At 42.4% G+C, this 17,215-nt stretch overlaps 1 protein-coding gene across 5 annotated transcripts in view; it reads right to left on the reverse strand.

Moving 5' to 3' along the window:
* PPP2R5E (protein phosphatase 2 regulatory subunit B'epsilon) overlaps nt 1–17,215 on the reverse strand; it is a 92,139-nt gene that overhangs the window by 35,016 nt on the left and 39,908 nt on the right. For all 5 annotated transcript variants that reach the window (XM_053405421.1, XM_053405688.1, XM_053405334.1 and 2 more), the window contains one exon: nt 2,891–3,087. In XM_053405421.1, coding sequence (XP_053261396.1) covers nt 2,891–3,087 — 197 coding nt within the window. The remainder of the gene's footprint in view (nt 1–2,890; nt 3,088–17,215) is intronic.

A 17,215-nucleotide genomic window follows, 5' to 3' on the forward strand; every position in this document is an offset into this window, starting at 1 on the left:
TGCAACTTCAATTTAAACAGCCCCTTCACCAATGACCAACTTAAACAAATATTCCTCACAACCCTTTCAACTTTATTTCATCATTTATACTGTTCAGTCACAGCAGCTAAGGATAAACCAGTGTTTCCCATCTATGTTATCCTAAAGCATTAAAAAAAATACTGTGGCCCAGAACCAAGACATGGGCACCTCTGCTTCAGAAGGGAAAATTCCCTTTTGCAGGACCATATTTAAGAAGCAGAAACTGGGGCAGTCTTTTTGGCAGATACTTCTACCAACAAAGAACCACCAGTTTAAACTCTGCTTCTTTGATCCATTGCTTCTGAGGTTTGTTTGCCAACATCCTCAGATATCTACTATCCCTTTTCAGAAATTCATTCAGCTATTTCCCAGTAACAATGGCATGCAAGCCCCAATATGCAAGTTGATCTCCCATCAGGGAGGTGGGAACTGGAACACACACCTGTGTATTTCAGCCCTCTGGAAGTTTCAGGCCATGACTGAATCAACACTACAGGTTTCCTCTTTTCCAACCTAGACTCTGATGTTTGACACTGAGCAAATGCTGCATGCTTGCCATTATTACCTATCCGCCAAACTCTGCAATACAAACTCTGACTCCAAGTACTCTGCAGTCATCACTACCTGCCATCCATCCTGAGCTCTGTGTTGCAATATAGACAAGCTGAACAAAATAACACAACACGATGGCCAATAACAATGGCACTAAACACTTTTTATAGACTAATACAAATAATCAGAAATTGCAACCAAAGTCTCTAAATCTTCTTCACCAGTCGCGGTAGAATAATTCAAAAGTTCAATATATACATAATCTGTCACCAAATATCGCTGGAACACAGTTTCCGGATAACAAATCTATTTCGTTCAATGCTTCATCAGCCAGACTTGTAAGAATTAATATGACAAGGATGCAATTTCTTAACAAGCTGAAATTACAATATAAATTCGATGAAACCTGCGTCTGTATAAGATAAAATGCATAATACAATATATACAACTAAGATACATACCCAATCTTACATGTAAGTAAATATAAACGCTGTAGAAAATATGCTCTGGATCAGTGCTCAGATGATACTGTAGTCACTGATGCTGGTAACAAATTGTAAAGCATATAATATAGTTAGCCACAGGTGAAACTAATATACTGTAAGGGAAATTAAAGACACAGCACAACATTAACAGCAAGAATGCCTGACAACCAGATGAAAACAGTACCCCATCCAGTCAGTGGATCATGGCAGATAATGCAATTAAATAAAACAATGAAAATCTAACTCAGAATTCAATCCCCCCAGATGAACAGAGTTGAACATGTAGATGAAACGGGTTTCCTGTTGGCGTAACCACCGTTCCAAATTTGGATGGGGTACTGTTTTCATCTGGTGTCCTGAGCTAAGAAATTGAGAGAGAACCTGGAGAATAAGCAAGTGTAAAGTGGGACAATAAATCCTCATATATTAATAGAGTCTGAACTGACAAGTGACGAAGCAGGGGAAAGACCTTGGGGTCAAAGTAGATAGCTCAGTGAAGATGTGGACCCCACTGTGCAGAAGCTGTGAAAAAGGCAAATTACATGTTAGGGATCATTAGGCTTTTTAGTTTAAAAAAAAAAGCAGTAAGGAGGGAAATGATAGATGTGTATACAGTTATGTAAGCTGTAGATAAAATTAACAGAGAGTGGTTTTTCTCTCTATCTCAGAACACTAGAAGCTGGGGACAGCCAATGCAAGCTTAATGTTGGAAGACGAAAGGAAGTACTTCACACCGTGCACTGTTAAACTATGGAATTCAATACCACAAAATGTGATCACGACGACTAAATGGGGTGGCTTTAAAATAAAACTAGGCAGATTTGTGTTTCTCAGTACAAGATGTCCATTACGGCAACCAAAACCATTTCTGTCGCAAAATTCTGCATAAAACCAGACTGGAAGGGATCTAGACAATGAGCTCCCATGCAGGTAAATTTGAAGCTGGGTAAACACAATACACAACTACCTAGCCTAAGACTCCAGTACTCAAGACTAGACAATTTCCCAGTCTGTTTGAGTAAAATGATAGCTTCATCACTGCCTTCTTGAGAACAGAAGGCATGGAACCTTCTCTCAAGGTTGCCCAGACAGATAATCTCAGCCTTCCTGTCTTTGTCAGCCAGGAAAGGGAAAGGATCAAGCATATCTCTCAAAGAATTTCGTCCATTTCCTCTAGTCAAACAAATAAAAGTAGGCATAGAAACCTGATAAAGACTGTGTTAAAGACACATTCAGCACACTCCACACACAACTGCAGTTCAAGTCCGAACAGATGTAAAAAAAATTATTCACAAAGTGCTTTGCAATCTCAACATAGACTCTGATGGCTCCTCCAACTTCCACTGCACGCCAAGTTGTAAAAGGCCCCTCGCCATTTGAAAAATCAATACAATGAGTAAGACAGTGCTAGGTGCTATCCAAATATCTATTTAAAATCCATAACTTTAAAGAATTTTAATGTCGCATATGTAAAATGGTATTTCCCCTAACATCAAAACACTGCACAACAACTTTTGAACACTGTATAGAAGTGTTCTGAACCACAGCTAAGCCCAATATTTGAAAGACCTGTATTTAAATAAAATAAGGAATACAAAACCTCCTATGAGTCTTCTGTGATCCCAACCCACCCACTGCATTTTGAGCAGACATAATAAATTTGGCTGCATCTCATATTGTGAATTACCAGAAGTAAAGTTGTCTTCCCCATTTTGCATCTGAAAGGCTTTACAGCAATACGCAATATCTGTCATGCAAACTCCAATGTTCTGTTGAGCACACATACTAGCTAGCACTATCTTGATTTATAAAGTGTTTGTGATAAAACTTACCATTCTAACTACTTCAGGGTAAGTCTGCTCTGTCAAACAGCCTCTGCTTATTGTAATGTAATCCACAAGTTCATTAAGAGTTGAGCGCTTGTATTCTTTCATTTTAAGATCAGAAAGTGTGTCCATGAAGTCAAAAATGACACAGCACTGCTGAAGTTTCTTTAGGAACAACTCAGGTTGCTCTGAAGTTGGAACGTCTGGAAAGGAAAAAAGGAAAGCCTGTGTTAGTCTTAACATTCCTGCATAAAACAAATCACGCTTCAAAAGAACAACAAAAGCAGCAATAGCCATTGAATATCTGTAAAAAAAGAAACCATATGAACAATTATGCTTTTCAGAGACTGGTATGTTGGATACTAAATCATCAACTAGTAATATATCCATGGTTTCATAAATAAGCCCAAGCAGGCAAAAGGCAATCTGGCAGCCTTAGTCTTACAGTAGAACCAAGTTCTTTAATTTCCATCTAGCGCCAGTAGAATATCACAAATAGCTCAAATAATAAAATAGCACTTTTTATTTATTCACAGGCATATTAAGACTGGGACCAAGAAACTGGCTCAAATTTTATTACAACAGTTGTCACTTGTATTTTCAACTAATAACATTATAATCTCTCCGAAGACTGCACAGAAATCTGGGAATGGGCAAGTTTAGCTTTCATTTAAAAAAATATTGCATATATTTGAGTTTATTCTGGATGAGAAAAGGCTTAAAAAAACCAACATTTTACTTTCCTAGTAGCATATCAGATGCACAAGTAAATCTTTTAAAAGCATAATACTACAACACTCAATGCTCTCCTCACCATACATGTGTAAGTATTTAATAGGTGGTTGTTGTTGTTGTTGTTGTTGTTGTTGTTGTTGTTGTTGTTACTACTACTACTACTACTACTACTACTACTACTACTACTATATTTATACCCTGCCCATCTGCCTGGGTTTCCCCAGCCACTCTGGGCGGCTCCCAACAGAATATTAAAAACATTATAAAGCATCAAACTTTAAAAACTTCCCTAAACAGGGCTGCCTTCAAGTGTCTTCTAAAAGTTGTGTAGCTCTTTATCTACTTGATATCTGATGGGAGGGTGTTCCACAGGGAGGGCGCCAATGCTGAGAAGGCCCTCTGCCTGGTTCCCTGTAACTTCACTTGAGGGAACCACCAGAAGACACTTGGAAGAGGACCTCAGTGTAAGTAATATGTATAATGCTTTAAACCGTATACAGGTGTGTGCCCCCCCCCCGCACATGATCAATTTGTGAATGTCTGCATATATGTGCGGGACTGGGAAATAAATAGATTTAAACCAGGAAATGGCAGGAGAGAGCTGGAGAGTCCTTGTGGCTCACAAGGAGACCCCTCCCAGAACCCAAAGAGGACTTCACTGAGGGTGAAGGAAGCCACAAAGAGATTGGGGGTGCAGCAGGGCTCTATTTAGGCTGCTCAGCCTCCCCGCCTAGCAGCTGACACACACAGCAGCGCAGCAGCCACTTTCCTGCACGTCCCCCAGCCTCCAGCTGCCCCAGAGAGGGGGGAGAGAGATGGAGAGCAGGAAAAGACAGCTTTTTAGAGGCTTTTTAGAGGGTGCTCTCGACTTAGGCGATTTTTGCTTATGCGCACAGGAGCCCATAACATAACCTGTGCATAAGCGGGGGGTGGACCTGTATACACAAGCCTTTTGGATTTATTACTTCATACTGAATCAATGTTTGACTCAAAATATTGTATGAAGGTAACCATGAATGTGGCAAGTCATCATAAATCTCCTCAGAACAGTTGACGGTTTCCATTTTATTCACAGTGGCAAGTTAGTTACGCTGTTACACATTTTCAAAGGAAGTGCATAAAATGTAGATTAATCTCAAGTACCCAGGGGGCTAATAATAATGGGCAAGTCACAAGAACAAACACAGAGCTTTATTTGAAGAGCAGACACCAAGCAAAGGAAAAGGATTTTTCCTCTACCCTGCAGTTTGATTAGGAGCAGCAGCTTTATTCACAATGTTTCAACAGCATCGCAAAACAAGGGGGGGAAACCCCAAAATTGTATTTTAAAGCAATGCTTCAACGGGTACACATTTTGCAGTCTTAAACAAGGCTGTTTATCTTCAGACTCTCACCCGATACATATAAAATAAGATGACAATTTTTGCTTTCTAGTAGGAAGTTCTGGATTCCAAATTTTAATTGGAAACAAAATTAAAATATATAGGAGTTTTGTGGCATAGTATATTTTTTCCATTCAACACCATGCATCTAATAATAGCCAAACCAAAACTTGAATGTCTGCTCCAAGCCTTGGCTTTGCATGCTCCTTCCTCCCCTTGCATGCTCCAGTTTCTTCCCTGACTGGACACAGGCAGCACGCCCACTCCAGACTGACCCACACTGATTGGTAGGCTTACATTTATGTCAGGCTCCACAATTCACATGCTGCAAGATAGGACAGCTATCACTGTCTCTGCTTCTCTACAGACACTGTCACTAAATAGGTTTACACTGTGAGTGCAAGAGTTGTGCTTTCCTGCATTAGGAGTTATTCCACTGCCCAATTCAATGTGTTGCTGCTTTAAGTGCTTTGTGACTGAGTCACAAACAGAAGAGAAAGAACATATAAAAACAACTGTAGAGCACTACTTTTAAGTAGATTTTTAGCTTTAAAAAAATCATGTATTGAGCAATCTTTCAACTTGTCTGGAACTTTTCTGCACGCCAGATGGTAAGCAAAAGAAACCGAGAAGGGGTGGATGAGGAGAGAAAAGCTAGGCATGATGAAATTTAACAGATTTATACAATGGAACCTTGGAAGCCGAACGCCTGTAAACTCGAACGTTTTGACTCCCAAATAATCGAAAACCGGAAGTGATTGCTTTGGTTTGTGAATGATTTCAGGAAGCCGAACGTTCAGCACAGCTTCAGATTGGACACTCTTGCAGCCAACTGGAAGTCGCACCTTGGAAGTCAAATGTTTTGGAAGTCGAACTAACTTCCGGAACAGATTCTGTTCGACTTCCAAGGTACGTCTGTACCAATGGTGACTCTGGCCCATGGGCAAAACGTGACCTGTGAGGTCCATTTCAGGAAGTCATGTCCCCCCACAACATCAAGTGTGGGATGGATAAGAATGGGAGTTTAAAGGAATGATCAGCAGCTTAATGTTTCTGGTTGCTCCCTGGACTGCTCCTTGGATCCAGCAAGTGTGCTCCCACCTGACTTATCAGCTGATGGGCGGATTGGAACGTGACTGCAACATCCCCACTCCCCATGTTTCTTCTTCAAACCATGGAAGTTTGAAGAAGTGGAGGACCTTTGAAGGTACACTCCCATCTGCCCATGAACTAATAAGCAGATTGGAGTATGCATTCAACAACACCCCCCACACCCCCACAAACTTCTTCAAACCTCAGCAGTTTGCTCCAGGGATGTGTACAAAGGACTTTAAATTAGCCGCACAAACAACCCCCACCCCACTTTTCATTCAAGCCAAAAAGAATTCTTGCAGAGGGTTGCTTAGAAGCCCCACAGTTCACTTCAATTGGGACTTTAAATAGAAGCACAATCTGATGTCATTATCAGCTCAGGTGGGCTGACAGGTGGGCACCCTTGTCAGAGGCAGGAGAGATAAAGACTTGGCCCTCTGCCCAGAAAAGGTTCCCCACCCCTGGATTAAACCAAGCTGGGTGAAAAACAAATTTCAAGGCTACTGGCACAAACAACAATAGCTGCTTCCACATTTTCAAATATTATAGTGAGTGGAAGAGCAGAAGATAAATGTGGCACATCAAAGCTGGTCCATGGGTACTCTGCCCTGCCTAGCAACTGTCGCCTGCAAAACTGCAGAAAGTCATTTATCAACGGATGCCTTAATTATTATAATCATTGATATTTATATCCTGCTCTTCTTCTCACTGAACACTTTGATTGACTAACAAAAAAAAGCAAAACAATAAAAAGAGCAGCATGTTTCAGCACTAGTGAGCCAAATAAAGCCATCTGCTAGACTTCGGCCTGGGACTGATGGTGCTTGCTCTCTGTGGCACATCTAAGGCCTTTTCAGTTGGATGCATCAGGATTTCTAGGAACCCTTAGAAGTGTCCTGCCTCTTTGAATGGGTTCTATATCCTTATTTACTAACAGGTTCTCAAGCTTAAGGCTGTCAAAAATTCGATATCCAGAAAAAGTGTCATAGAATCATAGGCCTGCAGAGTTGGAGGGGACCCAAGGGTCATGTAGTCCAACCCCTGCAATGCAGGACTGTCTTTTCTCTTCTGAATGAATGAGCTCAGTAGGATATTGTTTATTTAAAACATAAATATACTACTTTTCTTTCTGTTAGGGCTTTAGGGTGTTGTACAAACACTGGTAAAGGTAGGTAAAGGACCCCTGGATGGTTAAGTCCAGTCAAATTTGACTATGGGGTGCAACGCTCATCTCCGCTTTCAGACCGAGGGAGCCAGCGTTTGTCCGCAGAGGGCTTTTTCGGATCATGTGGCCAGCATGACTAAACTGCTTCTGGCACAACAGGACACCGTGACGGAAGCCAAAGCACTTTATCTACTTGTGCTGGTATGCTTTCAAACTGCTAGGTTGGCAGGAGCTGGGACAGAGCAATGGGAGCGCACCCCATCGTACGGATTCAAACTGCCAACCTTACAACCGGCACGCTCAAGAGGTTCGGTGGTTTAGACCACAGCACCACCTGCGTTTGCTGTACAACCATTATGTCACAATACAAGTAACGACAAAGGATAAAATCCTTAAAACAGAAAACTTAAATTTACAACAATTTAAGAAGCCTGGGTGATTAAGAACTTTTTTGTCTGGTAAAAAAACATTATAAAGGTAGACACCAGACAGGCCTATTTTACAAGTCTCTTTTATTGTTTAGAAGCATACCTCAGCTAAATAAGGTACCTGGAACAGAGTGTCTAACAGAACTTAGTGCACAGAAAGATTGCTATCGGGCTTTGACATGTGTTCTCGTCCAAAACATACCTAAAGCAGTTTAGGCTCCTTCATAATCCTGAAGTGCTTTCTCTGTGAGCTGAAATAGCAGAGCTTAAGTCAGCTGGCATTCAGCTGGATCTCAATTTCTGCAAGACACTTCGTAAGTCCTTCAACCTCTGCCTCTGGGTCAAAAGAGGCAATGCAGACTGAGGCTACTGAAGCTCATGTTAGCACAGCAATCTCCACACTATATGCAGGCACTTTGTGAAACTGTAGCAGGTCTCAGTTCTGGAGGAGCTGAGATCACCGATTAGGGAAGTACAAACACAAAGAATGAGTAGATATCACTCGTGTAACATGGCAGTTCTATAGCTCTCAAGAATCAATAGATGCAAAAATAGATAAAGCTGATAATGGCTTGGATACCAAGATAAATTAGTTTGTGGAAGGAAAGTTTCCCAGACTCTCTTTCCCAGCAGGCTCACTCCCAGCACACGGAATCAAGCCATTCTTATCCTCTGTACCCCAAATGCTGCATGGACCATCATGCAAATCAATCCATTAAACGATTTTCAGACTGTAAGCTGTAGAACAGGGGTAGGCAACCTAAGGCCCGGGGGCCGGATGCGGCCCAATCGCCATCTAAATCCGGCCCACGGACAATCCAGGAATCAGCGCATTTTTACATGAGTAGAATGTGCCCTTTTATTTAAAATGCATTTCTGGGTTATTTGTGGGGCATAGGAATTCGTTCATCCCCCCCCCAAATGCAGTCCGGCCCCCCACATGGTCTGAGGGACGGTGGACCGGCCCACGGCTGAATAAGGTTGCTGACCCCTGCTGTAGAACCTATTGCCACTGATGCAATTCAGCCCATTTACTTGTAACAAGAGGGCCACTATTATTGCCCCCAAAATAAATACAATATACTATTTCATATATATTGCCCTGTTGCCACCCTTTTCTGTCTCTCATATTGTCTGATTCTCATTCTCACTCCACTCAATATTCCATTCAAGACTCCCTTCCTCCATTTAAACTTCATTTGCAACAGATTCATGCTGAGCATGCGCAGGTCCACACCATTATGAAATTCTATTGAATAATACTGGTCACAAAAATGCCTCTAAAAAAACAACAAAAACCCAAACTACAAATATGTTACACTAGGTGTTCCTCTTGACCTAACAGTTTCCTAAATTTTTATTGCTGACTATTTTTTTAATTTTGGCTGCAAGCTCATTTGAGCAGTTCAAAAAGTGTAACATAAATATTTAGAACAAATACTATTTGCTGCAGTCTGCTTAATATTTTAGGTCTTTATTTCTCCCCCAATCACTTACATTCCTATATTCACTTTTCCTTTCACAGGATCTTTTTTGTCTCGCATTAGAGGATATCTCTCAAATCTTCACAGGAGAATGGATCAAAGGAAAGGTTTCAATTTTTTTCAAAACTGTGGTTAGGGTAGAGCCAAAGGTTTTTAAGACAACAGCATGAAGAAGCTCCAAACCCAGGTATTTATAGACTGTCATGAGACAAGATTAAAAAGCTGCCATACATTCTGCAGTTAGGGCATTATAAATCTAGTGCAAGAGATACCAGAAACGTTTGACCTTTCATGTCACTACAGCATTTCCCCCTTCCTTTCCCATTCTTGGGGGGGTTTTTTACCCCCATCTCAAATGCAATTCTAATTCCTTTTCAACTGCAGTCAACATATGCATTTTTATTTTTATTTTTTGTAGCAGAAGCCCAACACGGCTTTGAGATTGCTAATTTCACTTTAAATTTATTTCCCTCCATGCAACTATTTTCCTGGGTCGCCAAGTAGAAAGTAATGCAAAACATTCACTTCAAATATATGACTGTTTGCAGTAGGGATCTTTCTCATTAAGGCCCCCAGGTTAGCTTTATTTTATGTTCTGTTTTGATGTTATCGGTCACCAAGGGAACCAGATTAGCACATTCTGCTTTCTCAGTTTAGGGATATATATTTTTTAAATCCAAGGTTTTGATGCTGGCCTTGAAACCTGACACTCTACCAACACACTCCCGCTTCAATTCCAAGAACTACTTGTATCCTCTTCTGGTATCTTATTTCCTTCCTTATTTCAGGTGAAATAACACTGCAAATCCACTGTTGCTTTAAAATCTGACTCACCCAACTGTATACAATGTGCTTCTTCTCTCATGCAGCACTTTAATGGCACTTACTATTTTGAAATACAGTGGTACCTCGCAAGACGAAATTAATTCGTTCCGCGAGTTTTTTCTTCTTGCGAGTTTTTTGTCTTGCGAAGTACGGTTTCCCATAGGAATGCATTGAAAATCAATTAATGCGTTCCTATGGAAACCGCTTGCCGGGCTGGCGGTGCAGAGAAGGGCTTTTCTCCCCACCGCAAGCCTTCAGGACAGGTCCAGGAACAGAGGGGAAGGCGCGCTGCGCTTCTCCTCTGTTCCCGGAGCTTGTGGGGCTTGCGGTGAGGAGAAGGGCTTTCCTCCCCACCGCCAACATTCAGAACAGCATTCTGAATGTTGGCGGTGGGAAGGAAAACCCTCCTCCCACCGCAAGTCTTCAGGACAGGTCCAGGAACAGAGGGGAAGGCGCGTTGCGCTTCTCCTCTGTCCCCGGACCTGTTCTGAAGGCTGGCGGTCCACCGCCAGCCTTCAGAACAGCCATCCGAAGGCTGGCGCGGGGAGAAGGGCTCTCCGCCCCACCACCAGCCTTCAGAACAGCCATCCGAAGGCTGGCGGCGGGAGGAGGTCTCTCCGCCCCACCGCCAGCCTTCGGAGCAGCCTTCCGAAGGCTGGCGGCGGGAGGAAGTCTCTCCGCCCCACCGCCAGCCTTCGGAGCAGCCTTCCGAAGGCTGGCGGCGGGAGGAGGTCTCTCCGCCCCACCGCCAGCCTTCGGAGGAGCCTTCCGAAGCCTGGCGGGGGGAGGAGGTCTCTCCCCCCACCGCCAGCCTTCGGAGCAGCCTTCCGAAGCCTGGCGGGGGGAGGAGGTCTCTCCGCCCCACCGCCAGCCTTCGGAGGAGGTCCGAGGACAGTGGGGAAGACGCGCTGCGCTTCCCCGCTGTCCCCGGAGATTTCCCTATGGGCTTTCGTCTTGCGAAGGAAGCCCATAGGGAAATTCGTCTGGCAAAGCACCTCGAAAAACGGAAAACTCTTTCTTCTTGCGAGTTTTCCGTCTTGCGAGGCATGCGTCTTGCGAGGTACCACTGTATAGAGTAGTCATCAGTGACACAAGAACATGCCTTGTGTATCGATGGCAGTTCAAAATCTAAACCTTTTCAACAGTTTCCCCATCAAGAACAATTTTAAATATCTGGAAAGAAGTCTTAAAATGCAAGGCACAGGAATGCAGAAGTAACTTGCTAGATCACAAAGAACTCAACTTGACTCTTGCTCATCGCTTGTCTGTCCAAAATAACTGGGGGCATGCAACAATTTTTATCACCCTTAACATAATTAAAATGTGATTCTACTCCTTATCTTGACCCGCAATGACAAATCAGGCAGTCTCATCAATTAAAGCAAAATTGTTCTTTAAAAACTAGTCACTTAGAGTACTGACTGTGATTATTCTGTTATTCCATGAAAGAAGAAAAATTAGCACAAAAGTTACTCTCATGAAAAACTTAGGTTTTGCAGCCCTTGCTGTGGCAAGAAAAATAAGCTAAAAGTGTGTGGACAACACCTGGTAAAATCTCAGAATTGGAGGGGGGCGGGCAGGAAGGGTGTGAGTTAGCCAGGATTTACAGGGTATTTCCCTTCCCATTCCCTAAAGAGGGAGAGAAGAAAAACTGCACAATTGTCTTTTTAAGTTATTAATTTTTTTATGTTACCATCCAACAATTCCCCCTAGTTCCTCTTACTTGCCCTGAAATTAATTCCCTCCCCCCTATTAAAAATAATCAACTTTAATAAGATCACAGAATAAGAGATCATTCACAACTGACCAATGACTATTTTGCACAGGAATACTGTACAGGAAGCTACCTTATACCAAGTCACCTTATTTGTCTACCTAGCTAAGTATTGTCTACTCCGAGTGGCATCAGTTCCATGGGGGGTTCAGGCAAGAGACTTTCCCATCAGAGATTTAGATTTGGACCTTCTGCACACAAGGCATGCTTTATTTTTCTTTACTTACATGGACTGGAGTCAGCGGCCAAAAGGTGACTTTCCTACTGCACCTTATAGTCGAAAGAGCCCTTGAAAATGCTCTCTTGAGGATTGACAACTCCCCACGACACACACTTTTAAGTGAGATCTGTCCCTTCCCTGTCAGCCCCAGTCTATTCAACATGACCCCATATCCCTCAGGTAAGCATTGGGGTGGGAGGTCCTCTGGGGTTGGCAGGGAGAAAAGAGGGTGAAAAAGTCATCTTCCACCCACCCCTGTGGATCTACTCCCGTGTATATGTATACAGATCAGAGAATTCAGCTTCTCTTTACAACTTTTCAGTCAATTTGATGTGGTTGGTTTTGTTTCTAGCAAAGAGCACACACAGCCCTCCAATTCTGATATTCCAATCAATTGTATACACACCGGCTCACAAGCATGCGCACACTCATATAGGCTTGCAACGGAAACCGTACTTTCCTACTGAAAACACAAAAGAACACTAAAGTGCCCTGGTTTTTTTAAGTGTTTGTAAAGGGTCCAAGGTAATTTAGCTAGCAACTTAATTTATAGAGATTTTAATAGAGTGATGTTCAGAGTTCTTCTGATGCAACAGCTAAAGTCCCAATCAGAATCAGGTTGCCCAACTGACATTCTCTTTTAGTGAATAGAGTCACGGGGGCAAATAAAGAAGCAGCATAAAAACAGGATAATAAGTCCATGCATAAGCACGGATCACTGGAAAACTCCAATATCCTCCTCTGCTTTTTAAGAAGCCCAGACTACAATGGTCTAAAACAGGGGTCAGCAAACTTTTTCAGCAGGGGGCCGGTCCACTGACCCTCAGACCATGGGGAGGGCTGGACTATATTGGGGGGGGGGTTGAATTCCTATGCCCCACAAATAACCCAGAGATGCATTTTAAATAAAAGGACACATTCTACTCATGTAAAAGCATGCTGATTCCCGGACTGTCCGTGGGCCGGATTTAGAAAGCGATTGGGCCGGATCCGGGCCCCGGCCTTAGTTTGCCTACCCATGGTCTAAAATGTTTCCATAACCATAGGGATTAAAATCTTACCTTTGGAAAAATAAAACCAGAGCATCCTACATTCTGAACAGGGATGCATTTCATACCTGTATTGAGAGGGGCTTTTACTCAACGTCAACAGCTTTTGACACTACTGGTCACAGAATATTCCTAGACCAGCTCTGTAAGATGGGAATTGCGCTCTGTGGGAGTTTGGCTTCAGAGAGCAGCATCAGGGGACTGGCTGGCAATTGTGCTAAGGTACCCACAGGGTATCATCTTATCCCTCACACTGTTTACGATTTATATGAGGCCGGCGGGTGTGGTCATTAGGAGATTTGGAGAAAAAAGTCATCAGTAAGCTGATGACGCTCAACTCTGTGACATCCAAGTCAGGTGTGGCTGCACAAGCCCAGACCAGTGTCTGAACACAGTGTAGGGCTGGACAAAGGCCAATAAACTGGAGCTGAGTGGCAGCAGGACAGAGGCCTTGTAGGTGAGTGGCTCCACTGTCTAAGATTCAGGCCAGTTACTGGATGGGGTTACACTACCTCTGACGGAACACGTTTAAGGTTTTGCTGTTAGTATACAAACAACTACCTGTACCCAGGACCAGGTTACCTGAAGGGGGACACTCCTTGTGGTATCACACGTGCCAGAGGTCTGCTCTTTGACTATCTGCCTCATAAAGTCAGATAAGCATCAAAGATATGTACTTTTTGTCGTAATACACACACACACACACACACACACACGTATTTATATTTCTGCAGGCCTTCCCAAAAATCTATACACTCACTGGCTATGCCCATGCCACAATCACATTCCTCAATATTTAAAGGTTTGTTTTAAAAATCTAATAACCAATACTGCTCTGTACTTCTTCAAATTCAATGAAGCTTGCACACACAAGACCTAAAAATAGATTCAGGTAAATATCAACCTTTGCATTACAGGAGCAACACTAACTCTGCTTTAATGCTAGATAGGCACATGTTTTTCAATAATGTCTGAGAAGATAGGTATGTAATTTTCATAATACAGCTAACCTATACTGCCTTTTTTAATGTATCATTCAAATAAACTGCAGACAGATACTATCTTACTAGGTAACATTTACGTGACTGAATGCACAACCAAAATTCAAGAATAGTACTTTTAACACAAGACAAGTTATGTGTTCAGTATTAAAAGCATTTGAAGTCTAGCCATACAATGACAGGCTGTTGTACAGTTTCTCCCTCCTCCAGAATAACAATAAAGATGATAATAATGATGATTTTCTTTCTGGTTTAACATTTATTTTTATGAGGAATTTTAAATTAATTTTCAAAATAATAGCAATCTATTGCTGCACATGCTCTTGGGCTAAGCCCTGGAGGAAAGGTGTAACTTCTGGCTGAATTTTAGCTCCAATAATTGTTGTTGTTTAGTCATTTAGTTGTGTCCAAATCTTCCATGACCCCATGGACCAGAGCATGCCATGCACTCCACTGCTTCCCGCAGTTTGGTCAAACTCATGTTTGTAGCTTCGAGAACACTGTCCAACCATCTTGTCCTCCATCGTCCCCTTCTCCTTGTGCCCTCCATCTTTCCCAACATCAGGGTCTTTTCCAGGGAGTCCTCTTCTCATGAGGTGGCCAAAGTATTGGAGCCTCAGCTTCTGGATCTGTCCTTCCAATGAGCATTTAGGGCTGATTTCCTTCAGAATGGAGAGGTTTGATCTTCTTGCAGTCCATGGGACTCTCAAGAGTCTCCTCCAGCACCATAATTCAAAAGCATTAATTATTTGGCGATCAGCCTTCTTTATGATCCAGCTCTCACTTACATACATCACTACTGGGAAAACCATAGCTTTAACTATATGGACCTTTGTCAGCAAGGTGATGTCTCTGCTTTTTAAGATGCTGTCTAGGTTTGTCATCACTTTTCTCCCAAGAAGCAGGCATCTTTTAATTTCCAATAATAATACTCCTTAAATGGCCAATGAGTGTTTATGTAATCTTTCTATTAGTTTCACATGAAAATCTGGAAAGTTTGTATTACTATGGCATTTACAACTAGTGGCTAAAATAACGGCATTTCCCCTAATAGTTATGGAGAAGGAGGAGGAGGAGTTTGGATTTGATATCCCGTTTTATCACTACCCTAAGTAGTCTCAAAGCGGCTAACATTCTCCTTTCCCTTCCTCCCCCACAACAAACACTCTGTGAGGTGAGTGGGGCTGAGAGACTTCAAAGAAGTGTGACTGGCCCAAGGTCACCCAGCAGCTGCATGTGGAGGAGCGGAGACGCAAGATTACAAGTCTACCGCTCTTAACCACTATACCACACTGGCTTTATACATGGGTGGGTGAGCTCTTCCAAATTCACCTTGGATTTACCATGTTGCATCCCCTAAAAACCATACCCACCAAAACACACTCACCATCTTCCACTGTCTTAATTTAAAATGGCAGCAGCAACAGCTGGTGCACATGTTGAGAGGAGGGTGTTTGTAGCAGGTGCTTAGAAAATTCACATGACCCAAAATCCCCCAAGCACAGGTTACTTAGCATAGGCAAAGGGGCAGGGTGGAAGAAAGGAAACTACCGTCCTCTTTCTCACCTCCACTGTAGATTCTACCACAAATGAAAAAGTAAAGGGATATGATTGGGAAATACCTAGTTTTCCACATTGCAATATATTACCAGCTAACATGGCGATATCTCAATATATCATGATCCCTGAAATAAGGATGGAACTATGTAGAGACTAACAGTAGGGCTGGGTGATATCTGGTTGTCAACATTGTGATATATCACCAGCTAAACATCATGATATACTGATATATCACAATGCCTGAAATAAGAATGAAGCTATATAGAGGCACAGGCTGGCTTCACAGTATTTCCCACATGGTGATTTTTAGCTCACACACAAACACATAATGATTTCTGATATGTAGCCAGGTCAAAAGTTATGAAACTGATATCATGATATAGACTTCAAACCAGTTTTGGACGATATATTGATCTATCGCCGAGCCCTAGAAATGAGGTGTTTCGTGGGCTTGAGAAAATGGCAGAAGGCAGGAATTCTTCTCCAGATCAGACTTTGATCACATATCTGAGAAGAATTCAGGAGCTTTAAAAGTTCACCTCCTGTTTGAGTCAGCTTTTACAACCTCCCAAGTTTGTTTCTAAGCCTGGATCAGATGAATTGGATCATCTAGCAGCTTGACTATCTTTTCCTTGTGATTAGCAGCACACACAGGACGCCTTCATAAGAATGGAAAAATCATCATAAGCAGGAAAGACAGGCTGAGTGAGCTGTACTTGGGAGGACAAAACAGCAATCTAAGAGAACTGAATAATCCAAGAAAGCTCTGCAGAAGTCAGCAAGCCAGACAAGATACTCGAAGATGCATCTTCCTGAAATGCACTTTAAATATTCTGATTGAAAATTCTTTTCAAGACAGAAGCTATGGAACTTAGAATTTATTTAAAAATAACACAAATTTTAACCATGTTTATAAAATTATTTTAATGCATATATTTTAAACTTTCAAAAGGACCAACCCGGAGTTCCTTTTAAATCTCATACAGACACATCATCTCCAATATCCACAGGAAGAAACTGAAAGATGATCAGCAAAACCTTCAGGAGCTACCCAGAAGAAACAAACAGGTCAATCTTGCTCCTGCTGACCAAGAGTCCTGCTGGATCAGGCCAATAGCCTATCTATTCCAGCATCCTGTTCTCACTGTGGCCAACCAGATGCCTACAGGGATCCCACAAACAGAACATGAGCACAGTAGCACTCTCCAGCTTACAATTCCCAGCAGTTGGCGTTCAGAAGCATAAAACCTCGTATATTTGGAGGTAAATCTAGCCACAAGGGCTCTGTTTCTTACTGCTGCCTGCCTTGCTCCACACTTACCCACCTTAGCCAAAGCCTTTAGAGACTTTATCACCACACACTACTCTTCTTGTGTGCCAATCAGAAGCTATTCAGCTATAGTTATGTTTTCAATTCATCAGCATTCTGAGGAAGCCTAGAAGAAATATCAGGCCCCAAATTCCTAGGTTTGAATCACACACCACCTGATTAAGGTACTGGAATGATTAAAGCACCAAATATTTATGACTTAGTGCTATGGCTAACTTTTCCAGTCTGGTGACACAAGTGCGTTAGTAGTAGCCATCCAGCATAAGGAGATACAGGGAGGCTGAAA

This window comes from Podarcis raffonei, chromosome 1 (assembly GCF_027172205.1).
Source record: "Podarcis raffonei isolate rPodRaf1 chromosome 1, rPodRaf1.pri, whole genome shotgun sequence".
In the NCBI taxonomy this organism is placed as follows: Eukaryota; Metazoa; Chordata; class Lepidosauria; order Squamata; family Lacertidae; genus Podarcis; species Podarcis raffonei.